The sequence below is a fragment of the Setaria viridis genome, chromosome 4 (assembly GCF_005286985.2).
Source record: "Setaria viridis chromosome 4, Setaria_viridis_v4.0, whole genome shotgun sequence".
Classification (NCBI taxonomy): domain Eukaryota; kingdom Viridiplantae; phylum Streptophyta; class Magnoliopsida; order Poales; family Poaceae; genus Setaria; species Setaria viridis.
In genome coordinates, this window is record NC_048266.2 from 36,713,023 (window position 1) to 36,731,578 (window position 18,556).

At 48.2% G+C, this 18,556-nt stretch overlaps 2 protein-coding genes across 2 annotated transcripts; one reads left to right on the top strand and one right to left on the bottom strand.

Moving 5' to 3' along the window:
- Nucleotides 1-4,390, top strand: LOC117852972 (uncharacterized). The gene is made up of 6 exons (XM_034735300.2): nucleotides 1-156; nucleotides 1,375-2,734; nucleotides 2,870-2,920; nucleotides 3,004-3,102; nucleotides 3,219-3,377; nucleotides 3,844-4,390. Exons 2-6 carry the CDS (start codon nucleotides 1,433-1,435, stop codon nucleotides 3,994-3,996), a joined length of 1,764 nt encoding a protein of 587 aa, XP_034591191.1. The 5' UTR covers nucleotides 1-156; nucleotides 1,375-1,432; the 3' UTR covers nucleotides 3,997-4,390.
- Nucleotides 4,391-8,894: 4,504 nt separating this feature from the next.
- LOC117853029 (peroxidase 16) lies at nucleotides 8,895-12,633 on the bottom strand. Its single transcript, XM_034735374.2, has 4 exons — nucleotides 11,898-12,633; nucleotides 11,612-11,803; nucleotides 10,210-10,375; nucleotides 8,895-9,669 (listed from the first exon to the last, which is right to left on the bottom strand). The coding sequence occupies exons 1-4, from the start codon at nucleotides 12,138-12,140 to the stop codon at nucleotides 9,251-9,253; spliced, it is 1,020 nt and encodes a 339-aa protein (XP_034591265.1). The 5' UTR covers nucleotides 12,141-12,633; the 3' UTR covers nucleotides 8,895-9,250.
- Between the last annotated feature and the right edge of the window lie 5,923 nt (nucleotides 12,634-18,556).

The following is an 18,556-nucleotide window of genomic DNA, read 5'->3' on the forward strand; positions in this document are numbered from 1 at the left end:
GCGACCCGACCCGCTAAGGCCGCTAAATAAATCCGCCTCGGATCTGACCAAATCGTCCCTCCGTTTGCTCGCCGTCTTGTCCGGCTTCCATTTCCTCCCGCGAGGGGACGAAAGGAGAAAAGGGGGAGACGCCGCCGCCGCTTCCGCTTCCGCGAGGTACGGCCATGGCTGACTTTGATTTGATGGGGGAGGGAGGAGTTCTAGAATTCGGAATCCTCTGATCGTTTCCTTGTTTGGTATGTTTGAATTTGGGGGGGTTTTTGGAATTAAGAAGTCGTACAGGCCTGCTCTCTGTCTCTTTTTTTTTCAAATGATTTGTGAATATATGTCGATTTCGATTCGAAGGTTGGGCATGGATTGGTTGATGCTCTGGTGCGGCTCGTTTCGACCTTGGATTGGTGTGCTCAGTTGTGTTCTTCCCTCTTTTTTCTTCCTAGTTTGGTATACCTGTTTGGTATGTAGGGAGGTTTTCTCTCCGAAAATCAGAACTCAGAAGTAATCTACATGTGTCTGAGTTCAGTGGTAGAGCTGCGGGATGAAATTTAGTGGGCACCATCCTCTTGAAATTATTCAGAAGCCACTGCATTCAATCCGCGATGGAGGAATTTCGATAGTGCCATGCATATTTTTCTTTGAACTGTATGGAATACGCAGTGCCATATGTTAGAATTTCTTTCCGTTGGTGGATGGATGTTCATTATAGAATATATTTTTTTAAGAACCTGAAAGGAATTGCTTAGCATGGGATGCTAGATAGGTGAATGATGTTTCCACATGCTATCATGATCAATGGCCCAAGTGTTTTATTCAGCGTGTGGTCCCAAGAAATGCCTCTCATTCGGCGTATACTGTATCACACTCTAACTGTAACTTCTATGGGTCTTTTGCGTGATATTGATGCGGTAATTTCATTCCTCTGAAAGGAAGGAGCCAGACAAGATCACAAGAGTACTATAGCACACAGATAATGTCCCCTTGTCCGTTTTGCTGTGGACAAAACTTTGTAATGTCGATTAACTTTTTGCTCTTAAAGGTGAAGAACAAATATGGTAATGATCAAAGATGCTGAGCTTGCTATATTGCTACAATGCACTAAATTTGTAGGATCGCACGATCATGGTAAATATAACTATCAAGGGGCGATGATGAATTTTGTTTTTTAAAAACTGGACTGATGGTGAATATTCTTAACTAACAGTAGGCCCAAAGTTGGCTGTTGCTATTGGAGATTGGTAACATTGCCTTCTCTACTGTTACTTTGCTGAATCGCATCGTGCTTATTCTTGTTTTTTTTCCAGTATATCTTGCACGTGTGTATTCATATCATCTTGACCCTATTGTCCATTGCTAACCATTACCAAATTTGTGTTGCAGAATTCTAGCAAAAGTCTTCTGGAGAATAATACACCTCTGCATTGTGCTGCATTTTGGTATGGACGAATCTTCCAGTAGGTCCGCTGCCCCAATTGGGTTTCTTAGAAGAGGCACTGGCATTTCCTTGAGAAATCAAAACAATGAGGATAGGCCAAGCCAATACAACAATAGGCCAGGGAAGAGTACAAATCTCAATCCTGTGAAAGCCCGATTCTCTGAAAATAAGGAGAAGCCAAGGTATTTACAAGGTCCATTCCATTCATCAGGCTCCAAGGCCTCATCTGTGAGCTCTTCAAAAGCTCCTGTTAGAAAATATCATGATGAAAGGCAAAAAAGGCCCTTTTTGGCAGAGGCAGACATTGCTGAAAGCAGCAACAGAAGAACTGAAGTCAGACGTCTACAATGTGGCAAGAAAGCTGTTGCTAATGAACATAGGCATCCATACACACAGAAGAGTACATCAGGAGGTTCGTCATCCTCAACATTTACTGAATCATCCTCAACATTTACTGAAGGAGGCTTGCCAGAAGAACATGATCTTGGAGTTTTAGACTTTTCTGTTTCTTCAAGGAGTTCTGCACGTACTATTGATTCTGGAAATACTGCATTGAGTGGTATGGAAGGTAGACAAAAGGATAGAGAAGAATTGAGTTCAGGTAGACATCAAGGTGCTTCCACTTTTGTTAATCGGCGTACTGTACCTCAAAGTTTCACCACTGGTGCCAAGTTATCAAGTGCCCCTGGTACCACCAGCACTGCACTGCAGAGACGTGGTCTAAAAAGCCTTGGTTGCACTTCAATATCTGATGTTTTGCCTTCAGGTTGTTCTTCTTCTGATTCTGTTCACAATAGGAGGGTCAAAGTTACGAAGAAGAGAACTTCAGATGCAGGAAGTTCTTCAAGATCAAGGGGAATAAATGAACAATCTAATTTAGGTCAGCCACGTGCTAGTTTGCCTAGAGCTAGAGCTGCTGAACAATCAGCAAGGACCAATAGCACAAGTGTTCAGGATTCCACAGATTCAGTAAGGACTAGACGACCTTCTACTCTGCATGCCAGGGAGAGGATGCCGGGTGAAAGAGAGGACGGTGTATTTGCTCTTCGTGAGACTGCTACGAGGGTTTGTCGTCCAGAAAGAGGTCATTTTCCCACGGATGACATTTCCCCACAGAGACTAGCAAGACCCTTTTATGGAGAATTGCCTCATGCAGTTTATTCATCTAATCGTCAAGGCTCAAGTAGTCGGACAGCAAGGAGAAGGTCTCCTTCTCATCCTGAAGAAAGGCCTCAACAAATGTTCCACGGTCTTTTTGGGGAGAGAGATGGCTACAGACACATAAACATGGAAGGAATTGCAGAGGTTGGTTTATATTACTTTTTAAATACATTTTCTGAGTTGTTAATTTTCATTTGCAATGAAATTGATTCAAGCTATGTACATTTTTTTTTGTGATGTAGTAGTAATTGTGATATCTGCAATGTTTACTCTCTGTAGGTGTTGCTAGCATTGGATAGGATTGAACATGATGATGATTTGACTTACGAGGTTCGTCCTTTACCTTGATATCCATTTCTTTCTCCTTTTACTAACTTTGCACTGAGATGTGTTCTGAACAAAAAAAATGGCAGCAATTGCTGGTGTTGGAAACTAATCTTCTTCTGAGTGGCCTTGGCTTGCATGATCAGCACCAAGATATGAGATTGGATATCGACAATATGTCGTATGAGGTATTACTTGCAACTTGTTGTCTCCATTGTTTGTCTGAATTCAATATCCCTAGGAAAAATTTAAATATTTTTGGTTCGTTGATATGTAATCTGTCTCCCTTTGTTTTCTCTTTCAGGAACTACTAGCTTTGGAAGAGCATATTGGCTCAGTGAGTACTGCCCTTACTGAAGAGCAATTTGCCAAGTGTATCAACCAAAGTGTGTATGAAGCAAGAAATTCAGATGGAGATGGGAACAACATTGAAGTAGATGATGTCAAATGTAGCATATGTCAGGTATTGCTTTGCTCAAGTATTTTTAGTGTTCAATCATGGTTCTAAATTCTGATGAAAAATTGATATTGTAACTTGAGTACTTGACGGTATACTTCTTGTGTTCAACCAATTTCCTGGGGGAAGAAATGCACTGCATTAGTGCCTTGTCTGACAAATGGCAAAGCATAGGCTAACTGGAAGGGGAACTATGTACTTATGAATTGGAATTACGTAGGTTGCACACAAAGCGAAAGAACACAAGTATCATGCTCTGGAAGTTTGTGTCTAGGACTCATGTCTCCCCCCATTCTAAAGCTTCTATGTGTTCCAATTAAGAAAACGAATACATATCTATGTACTTTGCCTTTTGACATGTAATGTTCCTTAGCCATTGCTTATTTAAGATAAACAACTATCTACCTGGACCCTAGATGATTATTGTTTTCTGCATCCTGTATTTCTGAGTGACACCGACTTAATGTTCCAGGAGGAATACGTTGAAGGTGAAGAGATTGGTAGGATGCAATGTGAACATCAGTACCATGTGTGCTGCATTCACGAATGGCTAAGGCAGAAGAACTGGTGTCCAATATGCAAAGCTTCAGCAATACCATCAGAGGTGGACAAGGGAGACGCGTGAATCTTGTCTCAAACTCGTAAATAGTGCGGATTTGTTAGTAGACACTGTAGACGCTGACGCTGTTCACTCCAATTTGTGAATATGATAGATCCTCCCTCTCCTGTACATTTTGTTACTGCATCTTTCCTCTTCATAGCACATCCTTGATAGTAGTATGGTCAGAAACTAGAAAATAATGGGAGTTCTCCCTGTTCTTAAGAAATGGTTCTCCTTGATTGAAATGTTTGGCACAAAAACATTCCTGCTGAAAGGAGATGTGTTCATGACTGTATAAGTGGCTACTGTGATGGCTGTAAAACTTGTGGGGAGTAGAACAATGGCAAAGTGCATCTCAGCCCTCAAAATAATCTGTAGATACTGGTGCAGTAGTGGTGCTGAGAAATTTTCTGTGCAACACTTCTTGTTCTCCACTTTGCTTGCACTATACTGCTGACTATGACTACAGACTAGTTTCTTCAGTCCGTCACTCGTATTCCTACTCCTCTTGTGAACCTGGATACCGTTCCTTGCTGCGCTGCCTGGATATGTGGTATTCTTTCTGGTTGATCTTCATATGTCTTATCTCCCATGATGTTCTGCGCAAACTAGTATGTTAGGTTTTTCTACTAGATGAAATTGCACCTGCTGTGTTGATCTCAAAGGAATTCGAGCACAACAGGTGGAATGGGAAAAACACTTGTAACTTCTTGAAAACCATACAGTGACCCGTGAGCCACTTTATATTCCGAAAATGTCATTTCTCATTTACTACATTACTATGAATATGCCGTACATAAAGGTCATTGGAGTAACATGTACAAATTGAATTCTCCTATGTGGTCACGCTTCTCACGCCTTCATGTAATCACGCTTGTCATGCCTTCATGTAGTCACGCTTGTCACGCCTTCATGTAGTCACACTTCTCACGCCTTTATCTTCTTTTAATCTTGGGACTTCTTCTCTGCGTTGGATTAAGCTTCGGACCGCCACCCTCGAGCTGGGAAAAACCCTTAGCCTCATGCCTTCATCCTTGGTCCAGGAGAGATGCTTAACCTCGGGACGCTTGGTCTAGTTCCTGTCCTGAGTAAAAAGTAGTCAAAAACTCGGTGTTCAAGACTAGCTTCGAACACTCGAGGGTACGTTAAATTGCAGCATAGTAATAAACCAATAGTTTTTAGCTTCGAAATCTCAAATAGCAGCTTGGATGCGAGGTTAGGTAAATTTTAGTTAGTCCATAACTGGCGAGGTTAACAAGTTTCTGCCTACTGACGGTCCTCGAGGCCCAACACGCTGATCTGCTGTTTGCTTTATCATTTCTTTTCCGATCCTGACCTGCACCATAGATGGACGCCAAGGCCTCATAGAGCTTCTCGGCGTAGTTCGCCGTACCCTTGATGTCAGTTTTGACCGAGATAACCCTGACCTCCCGGCCAGCCCCGGGATCTTCAAAGTGGAGTAGACATAATGTACGGCAGTCATTTGGAGGCTTTTCATTTGTTTGAGAATTGTTTGGGATTCAAATTTGAAATAGATTTCAAATTTGAGTAGGGTTTGAATTGTAGGTTAAAGATGAAATGTTTTTGGAGGTAGGGGTAGATGATTAGCTCAACCATATGCATACGAGGTTGAGAATTGGGAGGATTGTCCATATCATATTTCCTGATATTGATATAAATATGCTCCCATATTCCCATATCATAATAAGAAAATAAATGGATACTGTTCATAGAATATTTTCTTAGGAACCCACAGCAATTTCATGACAACTTTATGGCAGATATGCTTTGCTGCCATTCAGGTTGGCCTTATCTAGACGTGTCATTATTCAAAAGAATCCTGCACCATCATTTCAAATTATCTGAGATCTTTGTAGGGTCTTTGGTACGGAATGTTGCACATTATTTTCACATTTATCCTGGCACGTGCGATGATTCATAAGGTTCTCTGGTGTAGCAGAAATTATTTGTTGACGATTTTTTTGTCCTGAAATCCCCTTTTGCAGATCTGCCTGTAGATTTCTAGTACACAAAATGCCCCCAATTAGCCACATCCACATGACATTAGCCTATTACGGTTTCATGTGACCATGCCATGGCCCTCGCCACATTGTGAGTCATGTGCTTTGGTTTGCGAGATGTGCCCCACTAGAGATTAAGGGGATGTTTGGATCCGTAGCTAAAGTCTAGTCCATGTCACATCAAATCTTCGAAGGCTAATTAGGAGGACTAAATATGAGTTAATTATAAAATTAATTACACATATGGAGGATAATTCGCTAGATGAATTTATTAAGCCTAATTAATTCATGATTAGCACATGTTTACTGTAGCATCACATTGTCAAATCACATACTAATTAGGCTTAATAGATTCGTCTCGCAAATTAACCTCCATCTGTGCAATTGATTTTGCAATTAGTCTATGTTTAATACTTCTAATTAGTATCTAAACATTTGATGTGACATGAACTTTAGTTCGGACTAAAGAACCAAACACCGATAAGAAAGCATTTTACTTCAGCACATCAGCAGATACAGCCCAGCCGAATAAGCAGAGAGACAGGTACTTGCTTGTAGCTTTCTGCAGAAAAGAGCAGGGCATGATCAGATTGATCGTCCTGGCCCTGCATGCCACCTGTTGCAGCAACATCGTCTGGGTTGGTTCTTTGGGATGCGTTAGGAGTCCATGAGTACAAAGGGAAGTGAGAAGTCGACTTTTTTGTTGCATTTAGGTGCTAGACAGGATGTGCGCTAAGATGAGTGATTTTCAGATGAATTTTGCATTGCTAGGTGGGAAGGGATAAGGCATGAATAGGTACAGGGGCACAATTTGAGCATGGAAATAGGAGTTTGGTAGCTTCAACTTTTCAGAGCTATGGTGCATGTTGTTGGTACTTTATCTATGTCAAGTTGCCAAAGTCCCATAGATGTTCTTTTTTAAAAAAGTTATTCCTGGTTTCCCAAAATTGAAAATTTTGCTATCTTAGTAGGAACTTCTCAATTCCCTGAATTTTTTTTACAACGACATGGCTATCTTTTTTGCACAGCCTGTGTAAAACCTGTGTAGGAAATTGCTAGGTTCTGTCTTTTGTAGTCCTGTTCCCAGTTTACTAGCTGATAAACCTCAAGCTATAGGTTAAAACGATCATGATGTATGCTTTGGCAGCTTGGTATTGATTTCATAATTTACCAGCCTTGGTGGTTGGATCTATCTGGACCATAGGATTCAATTTATACATGAATTGTACTAATTCTGTAAGGTATGTTGGCCTAAATAGTTATTCAAATGCTTCCTTAAATCACTTGGCATGGTAACCAGCTTAAAGTCTTTAGTTGCGACAGCTGCTTTACCTTCAGAAAGCGACTGCACATTTTCGCCAAACAAGGAATGGAATGATAGAATGCAATCCAAAGGCATGCTACTGGCTTCAATAATGTAAACCTAGAAAAGCAGTAGTGTGTGGCAGGCAAGAGGAATTATACTCTATAGCCATATATTTGGGCACTAATACTTTTCTTGTGTGCTTGACTTGTGGATTCTAATTTACGTTATTTTGCCAAGATAGGGGACCAAACTAAGAGCATGCCTACTGTCAGTGCTTATAAAATCCTCTTCTATATTCAGTTGCTTAGAGCAGGCAGATTTAGCCAAAAAAAGAAAAAAAGAAAAAGGAAAGAAAAAAAAACAGTTTCGGACAACCTAAACTGTTTAGTTTAAATGCACTTCAAGACTGAAAATGGATGGTCAAGTATTTAAGGTGATGTGAGATTTGAGGTCCGAGGCCATCTGAAATTTCTGGCCAGATTCATAGAATTTCTGGCCGTCAGGTACACATGCTTCAGCTGGTATTAAAGAGACAATATCAATATTCAATAGCGGTGCCGAATTGCTGATCACATTCATACTGCTGTGTACTTGGTATAAGGTCTCTTGGACCATTCTGAATCTTCCTGTTCAATATTACTAGTCTTGGAGACATTTGTTCATGGAGCAAAGTTTCAAATATTACTGCCATGTTCGTCAGAAAACTATTTGTTCGACAAATATTACTTCTATAAACTGTGGTGCTTACTCTTTATTACTACAGTGGGTGTGCTTCTGTCAGATATGCAGGGGCCTGAAAACAGCCTATGATGTTTGACATATTTCGTTGAGAAACATGAATAGGATTAGCATCAGAAGATGGGCGTAAAATGCAATGTGGACATGAACAGGAAGGTGACATAGACTTGACTGTGAGCCCTGTGAGACTGTGACCCACCACCGTGCCATGTGAGGCACACTTACTGCTTAGGCTTAAATTTCACTGGTCAGATATAAGGTCAAGATTACCCATGTTGCAGATTGCAACATTCAGTTAATGTGCTCCTTGATGCTAGGCTCCAGAACATCCAAAGGGAGAACCATTTCATCAGTTGGTTGGAAAACAGCAAATTTGGCGGCGGCTCCTCTGCGATTGTGCCATACCAACGCATGAAGGTATGCATTCGGAATCCATCATGCCAATGCCTTGAAACTTCTATTAATTGACCTAGAATAGAAAAGGAGTGGCTCATTGCCGCACATTTCAGCTTTGTTGTGTCACGGAATCACATTTTCCAGTCACCTTTTCCTGTTCATCACATGAAAACAGAATCACCATTTCTTTCTCATCAAAACTAAAAGCAGAAACCATCCTCTCCATCAGAGTAGGCATCAACACACCACAGATCACTGTTCCTCCTCAGCAACCACCTTAACTACTGCTCGCTCATCCTCTGAAAGCATCACATGGTTTCCTGAACTGCATTGCATACACACACAGCTCATGCCCGGCTGTATTTATGAGGAACTTGGACCATGCATGCTCTGTCATCAGCCTGGACAGCGTACAGGCGGCTCAACCCTCATTTCTGTTTCTCGTGACTGAGAGCAGCAACTGTCAAAAAGGAAGGTGGGCATATACTTTGATCAACTGGACCAAACAGTAGCATTTACATCGATGTAGTGAGTATGGTACCTTCTTTCTCCTATCACATTCACATGGTAGGCCATGAACTGAAAATATCCTAAGACATTCTGTATGGATCTCCCTCTTCTTGTTACATGTTTTTTTACTACACAATCAAGGAAAGAATCGGCGGATTAACGAATTCATACACTGTGACTGTGAATCTGTGATCGATGGACTCCGACTTGGCATGGACATGGACATTCACATTCATCTTAACCCTCTACTACCCAGGTATAATGTACGGTGAAGGCAGATCAACCTCGGGCGAAGTGACGAGTAGTGCTAGTTGACCTTGGTGCAGACCCGGCGGATCTCGCCGTCGGATCCGGTCTTGACGCCGACGCGGCCGAGCTTGGCCATGGCGGCGACGAAGGCGTCGAAGAAGGCGGTCTGGTTTGCGGCGAAGTAGTTGACGGTGGCGCGGGAGCGGCGGTCGGCGAAGAGGACCTGGTCGGAGGCGAGCAGGCCCTTCATCTGCTGCAGCGTCTGGTAGTAGCCGTTGTCGAACTTGCGCGGCGTCACGGCGTCCAGCATCGCGAACGCCGACGGGCTGTAGTTGAGCGGGCACGTCTGCCGCATCTGCCGCAGGAAGTAGAGGTTCATCGGCGGCCCCGCACCGCCGGCGCCGCCTCGGGAGCCCTTGAACGGGTACAGCCGCCGCACGAACTTGTCGCAGTGCGTCACGCCGATCGTGTGCCCACCTGCATGAGTCGCGCATCGCAAGCACAGCACGTCAGTGACACTGTGGCGGCGTCATCGCTCGATCACCAATCGTGATGGTTGCACTGCTGTGTACAAACGCTGACACAGAACAGTTCAAAGTTTTTACTACGGCCAGGCTGACACCCAGAACGTGTAGCGAGCAGCAGCAATGGACTGACTGACTCCATGGACACGGAAGAACCAAACCAACGGGACCATGCCAAGGGAAAAGCCTGCACGCCGCAGTGAGAAGCTGGGCATGCATACCCAACGCCAGGCTGGAAAGGACATGCGCTTCTACGAGCAACAAATGCTCAGTAGCCCAGTCGCCGGGATCGGAGGCGCAGACGAGACGGAGCCAACGGAGTTATGAGGCACAGCGATCCCGACCGCAGCTGCCAACCGGCCTGCTCGCCGCCGCGTTCGTGACAGGCGACTCGCTAACCACAAGATGGCAATGGCATGGCATGTCGTGAACTCGTGATGCGGACGTGAAGAGGTATATACATATATATAAATAATGCGCGGTGGCGGCGTACCTGAGAGCGCGATCATGTCGGTCTGGGTGAGGCCGTTGGCGGCGAAGAGGGTGTTGAGCTGGTCCAGGTCGAAGCCGGCGCCGGGGAGGCTGTGCTTCACCACGGCGCGCGTGCCCACCTTGCCGTCAAGCCGCCCCAGCTCCACCTGGTAGTACGGCCCGCCCGTCTGCACATCCACCAAACAAATCCTCACCGTCAGTAGTACTCAGTAGTCTTGCAGTCAAATCTTCAGTTACTACAAAAACAAAAGGAATTCACATCCAAAGCAGCTTGCAACCTACTCCAACGCAGTACACTCGCTCCCGAATAGCATATGAACATGGGCAGAAATTTCGGCAGAGTTGCTCGGCTCAATCATAACTGACGAGCCCGTATCTCTACTCTACTCTACGAGCGCCGGCGGGCTGGCCGGCCGGCCGGTCTGTCCGTCCAGGGAGGCCGGGGAAACTGCATAGCATCGCCCGGCGGATTAGGTATCGGGTGGCCGTATCTGTCGACCCCGTACAGCCTCATTTACGGCGCCAAACCGTGTCCGGGGTTCCGTCAGGGAAGGGAATTGAAGAAAGGCCCGCCGGCACCACGAGCAGAGCAGTAACGCGCTCCCCGTCGCGCCATGCCCCGTCCCGGCCGGCTCTGGACCGGCTGGCTTCCCTGCCTGCCCCGAGCGAGTGAATGAATGAGCTGGGACAGCGGAATTCCGACAGGGCGCGGTACCAGCCTACCAGGACCACTCCCAATCCCATGTCTTAGCGCCAAATCTGAATCCAATTTTTCTTTGTTTGAACTCCTCCCCTCCTCTTTGCAGCTCCTGCTTTGTGCTAATCCTGGCTTCCTAACAAAGCATTCAGTCTGCACAGACCTAATGAGCTTCGAGGTTGCTTGGGAGAATCAGGGGAAGACGACGACAGGGGGATGGACTGGACACGGATGGTTGTTGCGGCACAGCTAAGGGTCAGCAGTGCGGACTGGCGCTGCCGCTGCGGCTGCGGAATCCGTCGGCGCCGGGCACGCGCGTGCACACGCGGGCGCAGTGGCCGCCGTACATGTCAGCCTGCCCCTTCCTCATCATGGCTGTCGCCCGGCGGGCGCGCGGCAGCCGAGAACCACTCGAGAGCAGGGGAGAAATTAATTAGCGTGGCGAGGGTGTGCGGTGCGCTAATGGCGTAGGGTTTAAGCGTGAGCTCCCTTCGCTAATCCCACACCGGCCAAAGTGGCATAACCGCCTGGAAAGCAAGCAAGCTTTGTTTGCGCAAACGGCTGGCTCGCCGGTTTCCCTCCCCGTCCCGTTCAGGCGCCGAAAGCGACGGAAAGGGAGACAGCGCCAACGAAATTTCTTTCTACGGGAGTTGGGGTTGGGGTAGAGAGTGCCGGGTGTGCAGTGGGAATTGGGATCGCTGAGTACCTGGGAGACGACGTCGCGGGCGGCGAGGGCGAGGATGTCGGCGCAGGAGACCTTGTTGGCGCACTGCGCGTCGCCGTCGACGGCGGCCTTGGCGCGGGTGATGAGGTCCAGCGCGTCCGGGGACAGCGTCGTGTCGGCGCCGGCGCTGTGCTCGTCGTCGGGGCCCGACAGCAGCACCGACGCGTCGCAGCCCTGCAATCAATCAAGATCGCCGTGCGTCAATCTCGACCGACGCAACAAGTACAGAACGTAGGAATCGACGGACGTGACAGGTGATTGAAGTTACCCTGACGAAGCAGTCGTGGAAGAAGAGGCGGAGCGTGCCCGGCGCGGCGTTGAAGGTCTCCTGCAGCTTCTGGGTGACGGCGCCGCGGACAAGGGTCTCCACGTTGGGGCACGTCGACGCGTAGTAGCTCTGGCTCAGCTGCGCCGCTTGCGCCGCCGCGCACCACGCCGTCGCGGCCATCACTACGACCACCGCAACCATGCTTTGCCGCAACGGCGACGGCGACGGCCTCCACGACCTCATTGCCTCCGAGCTATACTTGTTCCAGCTGCTGCCCTCTCCCTCAATCCGTCTCTCAGCAGCTAGCTCTCGCTAGCCTTCTTCTCCCTCTCACCTCTACCTCTAACACCTATCTGTCTGGCGTTAATGGCCTGCTCGCACAGCCGCAGCCGCTGCCCCGCCTTCTCTTTCTCTCGCTCCGTGCGTGGTGCGGAGCTAACACTGGGTGTTTGCTTTAAGTGAGGAGAGAGGCGGGCGCTTATATAGATGAGCCGAGGCTGACACGAGGCCGATAAGCTGCTGAGTGCTGAGCTCGCGCGCGGCTGGATGGCCCTGTTGCTGTTGGTCTCTTCTTGCCCTTGCCGGGGGAGCGCGCGAGCTGGCTGGCGATGAGAAAAGAAAGGAGCGCCCGGCGGCGGAGAGGTTACTTGCAATGATGGGGACGGACAAGGGAGAGAAGAGAATAAGGCCTCGGCATGGGCCTCCTGGGGACGGGACACGGCACACTCGCTGCTCTTCTCAAGCTAAACAAATGAAACGCCGAGGCGCCCAACTAGCAACGGCTGGCGGCCTCTGCTCCTCACTTTCTCACTGCTTCCTCTGCCGGAAAACTCCAGAGAGGGGTGGTAATGTGCGTGGCTGTTGTCCACGATGTACAGTACAGACATCCATATGCTCGCCCTGATCACCATTAACCTCGAAACCGGAAAACTAAACTCAGTCTCGGCAGCTTGCTTGCTCTGCAGTCCCCTAGCCTCTGCTCGGTACGAGCAGCCAGTATCTGCAGCCAGCTCATTTCCTTCGTTCTCAGCCCGTCTCGGTGTTCTGCACGTTTGTTTAGAGTACCGAAACGGGAGTCCGGCGAGGACAGCGCGAGGTGGTCGCCGAATCAGAAACCCAGGACGGGCGACGTGCGCCGAATCAGCCACGCTCAACCCATAGAGGACATGGCATGTGGGTGCACCCTGCTGGCTTTGCTGCACGTATCGGCAACGCTACAGAGACGTCGCGTCGCGCGCGTGTAGATACGGCCCATGCGCGAGGTGACTCTGGTGAGGCGCCGTGAGAGATGAAGGAACTCGTGGGCGAGCGCGAGCGCGCCGGAGGATGGCGACGGGGAGCGCCCGGGCGAGCCGCGGGAGTCAAAAGCAGGGGGCGCGCGCTCTTTTTGTTTTTTGCTTGCGCATATATTCCCGAAAGATTGCCGGGGGTTTTCTTTAACATTTCCACTAACAAAAGTGGCCGTTGTGGAGCAAATGAAGATACCTTTTTTTTTCTTTTTGCCGGGTTTCGAGGGTCTCCGATGCTAACCGCCGCCCCGGGTGAAGGCATCCGTCCGTGATCCTGCCGAAAGAAGGCACGGCACAGAAATGTTTCTGAGGCTTCAGAGTTCAGAGCATGGAGATTGCTATTTTCTCGCTTCATTGCAGAATAAACGAGCTTTCCTTCCTGAGCAAAGGCCCTACCTGCAACCCTGTTGGGGAATGGAACGCTCAACGCTGCACTGGACGCACGTAGTAATCGTATGCGATCTTGCGCAGTTAGAGCGGGCAGGCGTACGATGCCGGTGCTAGATCCAGTAACTCCGGCCACTGTTCTGTACGGCGAACTGAATTTGCGTACAGGCCGCAGTTCGCCCGTGCAGACAGAGACAACAGAACGCCATGTTAGGACGGTCCGGAAGCCACCGCAAAATGTCTCCACGTTTCCAAGTCGGCTTCGCACGTCGACGACGTGAAAGGATTGCCGTGCTCCTTCGCATGCTGTGTCCTACAAAGTCAGGCGTAGTGTAAGGTAAGGTAGGCTCCCAAGTCCTACGCGTGCCTGGACTGGATTGCGTTGCCGCGTCTGAGACTGGAACCCCTCATCACAAGTGCTTAAAGAATGCTGGTGCTTTGGTAGGAACTAGGAAAGGAGAGAGCCAGAAGGTTCCAAGTGGGGAGAAAGGAAAAGCGCGGTTCTGGTGGTACTCTCTGGCGCTAAGTAACCGGGACGGACTATAAAATTCAGCTTGATCAACCTGTCTGATTTTTTTTTTATCAAAAACAAAAACTGTCTGATTCGACGTTGCGCCTGTGGTTGGCGATTAAAGAACCGCAAGCTTTCACGCTTTAGCGGCGCACGCACGAGTGGGTGCATATGTTTTATCCTCCACGATTTGTTACTGCGCGCTTGCATTCGCGAGGAGATCGAAGAGCATAATGGTCATGTCAGAGTCAGACACGAATCAGCTTGCTTCTGCATCAAAAGACTCTGCACGCATGCGTGGACTCTAATGCACAGTACTACTGTGTTCCGCTCCAAGGTATATGTGCTTCTCCAAACCGGCCAAGGAAACCAGAGTATTCCGCTCGCCGGAAAAAAAGAGAGAAAAAAATTCATTTTACTCCCCTTACTTATCCACTTTGTCCGCTTAACCCCCGAACAAAGTTTTAGCCTGAACTATTTCATTTGCTCCAATCCACCCTTAATTAAATTTCTCTTTTTTTTCTTCGTGTATGAGTTGAATTTTGAGTTCAGATTTTGTGAGCACATATAAAACATGATGTCTTATGTTAGAAAATTATACTAAGAATTTTTCATAGTTATTTTCATAGGTTAGGAATATTTAATACGAAATTGACCTTAGATATACAAAATTGTACAAAAAGTAATCATGAAAAAATTCTAATATATTTTTTTAACATGGAGCATCATGTTATAAGTGAACTGATAAAATTTGAAATTAAAATTCAATTTTTACGTGAAGAAAAAAAAAGAGAAGGGGTAGATTGGATCAAATGAAATAGTTTGTAGGAGTAAAATGAGCCTAAATTTTACTTAGGGGATTAAGTGGATAAAATAAATATGCGAGGGAGTAAAATAGACTTTTTCAAAAAAAACAAAAATTTCGAGCTCCGGGCCGTACCTAACTGGGAATGTGCCTGATCAATTATCATTCCACAGGGCAGCTGCCTTGCTTGCTGCCCTCCAAGTCGGATAGAAGTGCGTGCCAAGCTAGGGAATGATGATGGGGAAAAAGAGCAGGTGACTCATATTCCGTAGAAGAAAAAGCGTGGCAGCAGTACGTGTGAGCTTTCGAGGCCAGTCATCACTCATCAGTGGGCAAGAAAAGAAGCAGAGGCGCAAACGCTTTAACGGCACCTGCTTTGCAAAAGTTTGACAGGAACGCAGTGCATCAGGTCGCTGCTTTGCTTAGCCGTGCTCCCGGTACAGGAGAATGCGAGGGTTATCGCCGGCAGCGGGCTCACGGTGGCGCGATTATCTTATCGGTAAGCGTGTTTGTGGTAGCTGTTAGCTACGCAAAGCGCCGCGCGAGGCGATGGTAATCGGCACACTGACGTAGCTTCAACGGCAAAGTCCGGCGAGCCATGATGAGTTACAGAACCAGACGACGACAACGATGATTGCGCTCCTCCCGGCTCCGCGCCCACTCGGCGGACGGCGACTCGTCGCGCCCGGGAAGGAAATCATGCGATCAGAAATAACCGATTTGACTCCACTCTCGTTCTCACCATCAGTGCAGCAGCCTGTGCAGGGACGGCGACGCCTGATCAGAATCCGATCCAGCCATCACGCGGCCGTAGAAAAAACGCAGCGCTCCAGGTGTGTCGAAAAGACTCTCTCTATTTTTAGGGTGGGTGTCGAAGAGACTTGCGAACAGTGCCACGTACCGAGCTGACTGGGCACGTCTGGGCGCTTCGCGGTGGCAGACAATGTCGCCATGTGAGAACGAACGAACGGTGCCGTGGACGAAACAAACCCCGTCGGCGTCACCGCGAGTCCGCGACCGAATCCCTCTCGAGCGCGCATGTGAGCATTCGCGAGCCGCAAGGCCACGCGAAAACCTTGGGGGTGTCTCGGAGAATTCCCCGGCACGTGAATTTTTCCGGTAGAGGGATGGAAGGCCGCCGTGGCGGAGCACGACGCGACAGATGCCGTTGGGCGCATGTGCGCGCGCGTATCTATCTGCTGCCCTGCCCTGGCGTGCGCTCGCGGGTTGCGGCGGTCACGTCCGGATAGGGGAGGCGCGCGGCGCGCCCAATCCGCTCGCGTTTCCCCGTGACCCCGGCGATGAATTCACGATGGATCAATCTGCCGGCTGGCGCCTGGCTGCGCGTACTATGCCGCCCGGCCGGATTGACCAGTGACGCACGCGAAATTTAATTGTCCCCTAGCAAAAGCGGCCAAGGCCGGGCCAGCCGGCGCACCACTGGCACGCACGTCGCGCCCGCAGCGGGTGGAACAGCCCCATGGTTTCGGCTCCCCGGCATGGATGGGTCATCACGGCGGGAGGCGCCGCGCCATGCGCCCACGCCGATGGCTTCGATCGCAAGGTCCTAAATAGCGGTTTGGCAGCGGGTTAGTACCGGTACAGTGGATCGCGGATGGTGGGTGCTATAGCGGACACTAAGTCCAAATAACGAAATTTAAAAATAGTCACAAATTTAGAGTATATATGAATATTAACATCTAGTTTACTTTTAAAAGAGTTAAAAGTTAAAGTATTTAAGTTAGCCATTACATTTGAACGTAAGAATCACAAATAAATAGATAGAATTAAGATGTATGAATATATATTAACATTAAATTTTCATATCAATGAATAAGAAATTCATTTGTCATCTCATAATTCTTCATCATTACCTAAATAATCATTTTAAACATTATTATTACCATTTGATTCATATTCATATATCATTTGAACCATAAATGTAGCGAATAGCGGCTTTACATTAGCAATAGCGGCCGCAATAGTAGTTAATAGCGGACGCTAAATCCAAACATATTATCTTAGATCCGCTAACCTGTAGCGGTACCGCTATCGCTATAGTGACCACTGTTGCGGGCGCTACGGATGCTAGTTAGTACCTTAGGGGGCGTTTTCTTCCACTGTCTTATTTTTAGCACGTGTCACATCGAATGTTTAGATACTAATTAGGAGTATTAAACGTAGACTATTTACAAAACAAATTATATAAGTGGAGGCTAAACGGCGAGACGAATCTATTAAGCCTAATTAATCCATCATTAGCAAATATTTATTGTAGCAACACATTGTCAAATCATGGACTAATTAGGCTTAATAGATTCGTCTCGCCGTTTAGCCTCCACTTATGTAATGGGTTTTATAAATAGTCTACGTTTAATACTCCTAATTAGTATCTAAACATTCGATGTGACGGGTGCTAAAAATAAATCAGTGGAAGAAAACGGAGCCTTAATCGATCGGTCCACCATGGCGGATGGGCGGCACGAGATCTGAAGAAACGGGCGTTGTTTTCGCGGCCACGGCCGCCGCCGGACCACGCCGGCCGTCTTTGCACTGGATTCCCTCGCGCGCACGCGCGGGTGCCTGTGCCTGCCCGCAATCGGTGTGGGTGGGTGCCTTCGTGGCGTCCGGCGTGGCCGTGTCTATCTATCCGGCCCTTTTTTCTCGGATGCGCCCACGCACTCACTAAAAGGAAAAACGCTGCCATCTCTTGAGATTTGCCATTATCCACGTACTCGATCGTGTCCACGAACGCATTCGCCTGGTTGGTTGCTGCAAGCCGGCAACAGTGCAACACCAGCACGCTGTTAGACCCGTGAACTGAAGTTGGTACTGGTGCACAGCTGATCAACAGATGACTACATAACAGAGGAACAGGAGAAGCACCCTGCAGAAAACTGTGCACATCATTTTTGTGCCATCCAATCGTCGCATCCGGCATTATGCGCCACGCACGAGCATAGCTACCCGTGAGCATTCAGCAAATAGTCAAAAAGACTATGTTACTTAACGCCGACCCTGACAACTAATCCAGCCGGTTTCAATTAAGTTGGTGTCCTGATAAGACAACGATCCTGTCACCGAACGTCTTCTTCCAGCGGCGCCGCTGCCACCTTCGTTGCTTTCCTCGCGCCGCGCCGCGCACAACGCATCGCCGGACCGCGACACGCAACGGGGCACGGGCGCTTAAGCCTACATGCTGCTGCCACCATCGCCCAATCATCCCGTCTCGGTTTCGGATTCGTGTACGGCACCTCTTCCCCAAGTCATCGCTACGTACGCCTGCAGATCCAGTTCCTTGTCCCTGTCGCGGCAGCCAAACCTACGGTCGCGCTCCCTCGTGCATGCGCATCCCCGTCGCGCCCTCTCCGTCGTCCCTTGCTTGCTTCACGGGCGGCGATCGGTGCTCTCACAAACACAAAGCCGGCGCGGACCGGACATTGCGCGGCGCGCGCACGGAAAGCCAAAGCCTCGCTGACGCGTTTTAATGCTGGGCCTCGGGCGCACGATGGGCGCGTACGTAAGGTGCATATCTTCACGGATCGACAAGGATGGAGCGGAGGGGCCTTTAGCGGCGCACGTCAAAGCTAGCTATTGCAGAAACACAAGCACGCACGCAGCGGCGAATCTAGGATATTATCACAGGGTATGCTGAAAAAAAAATTCT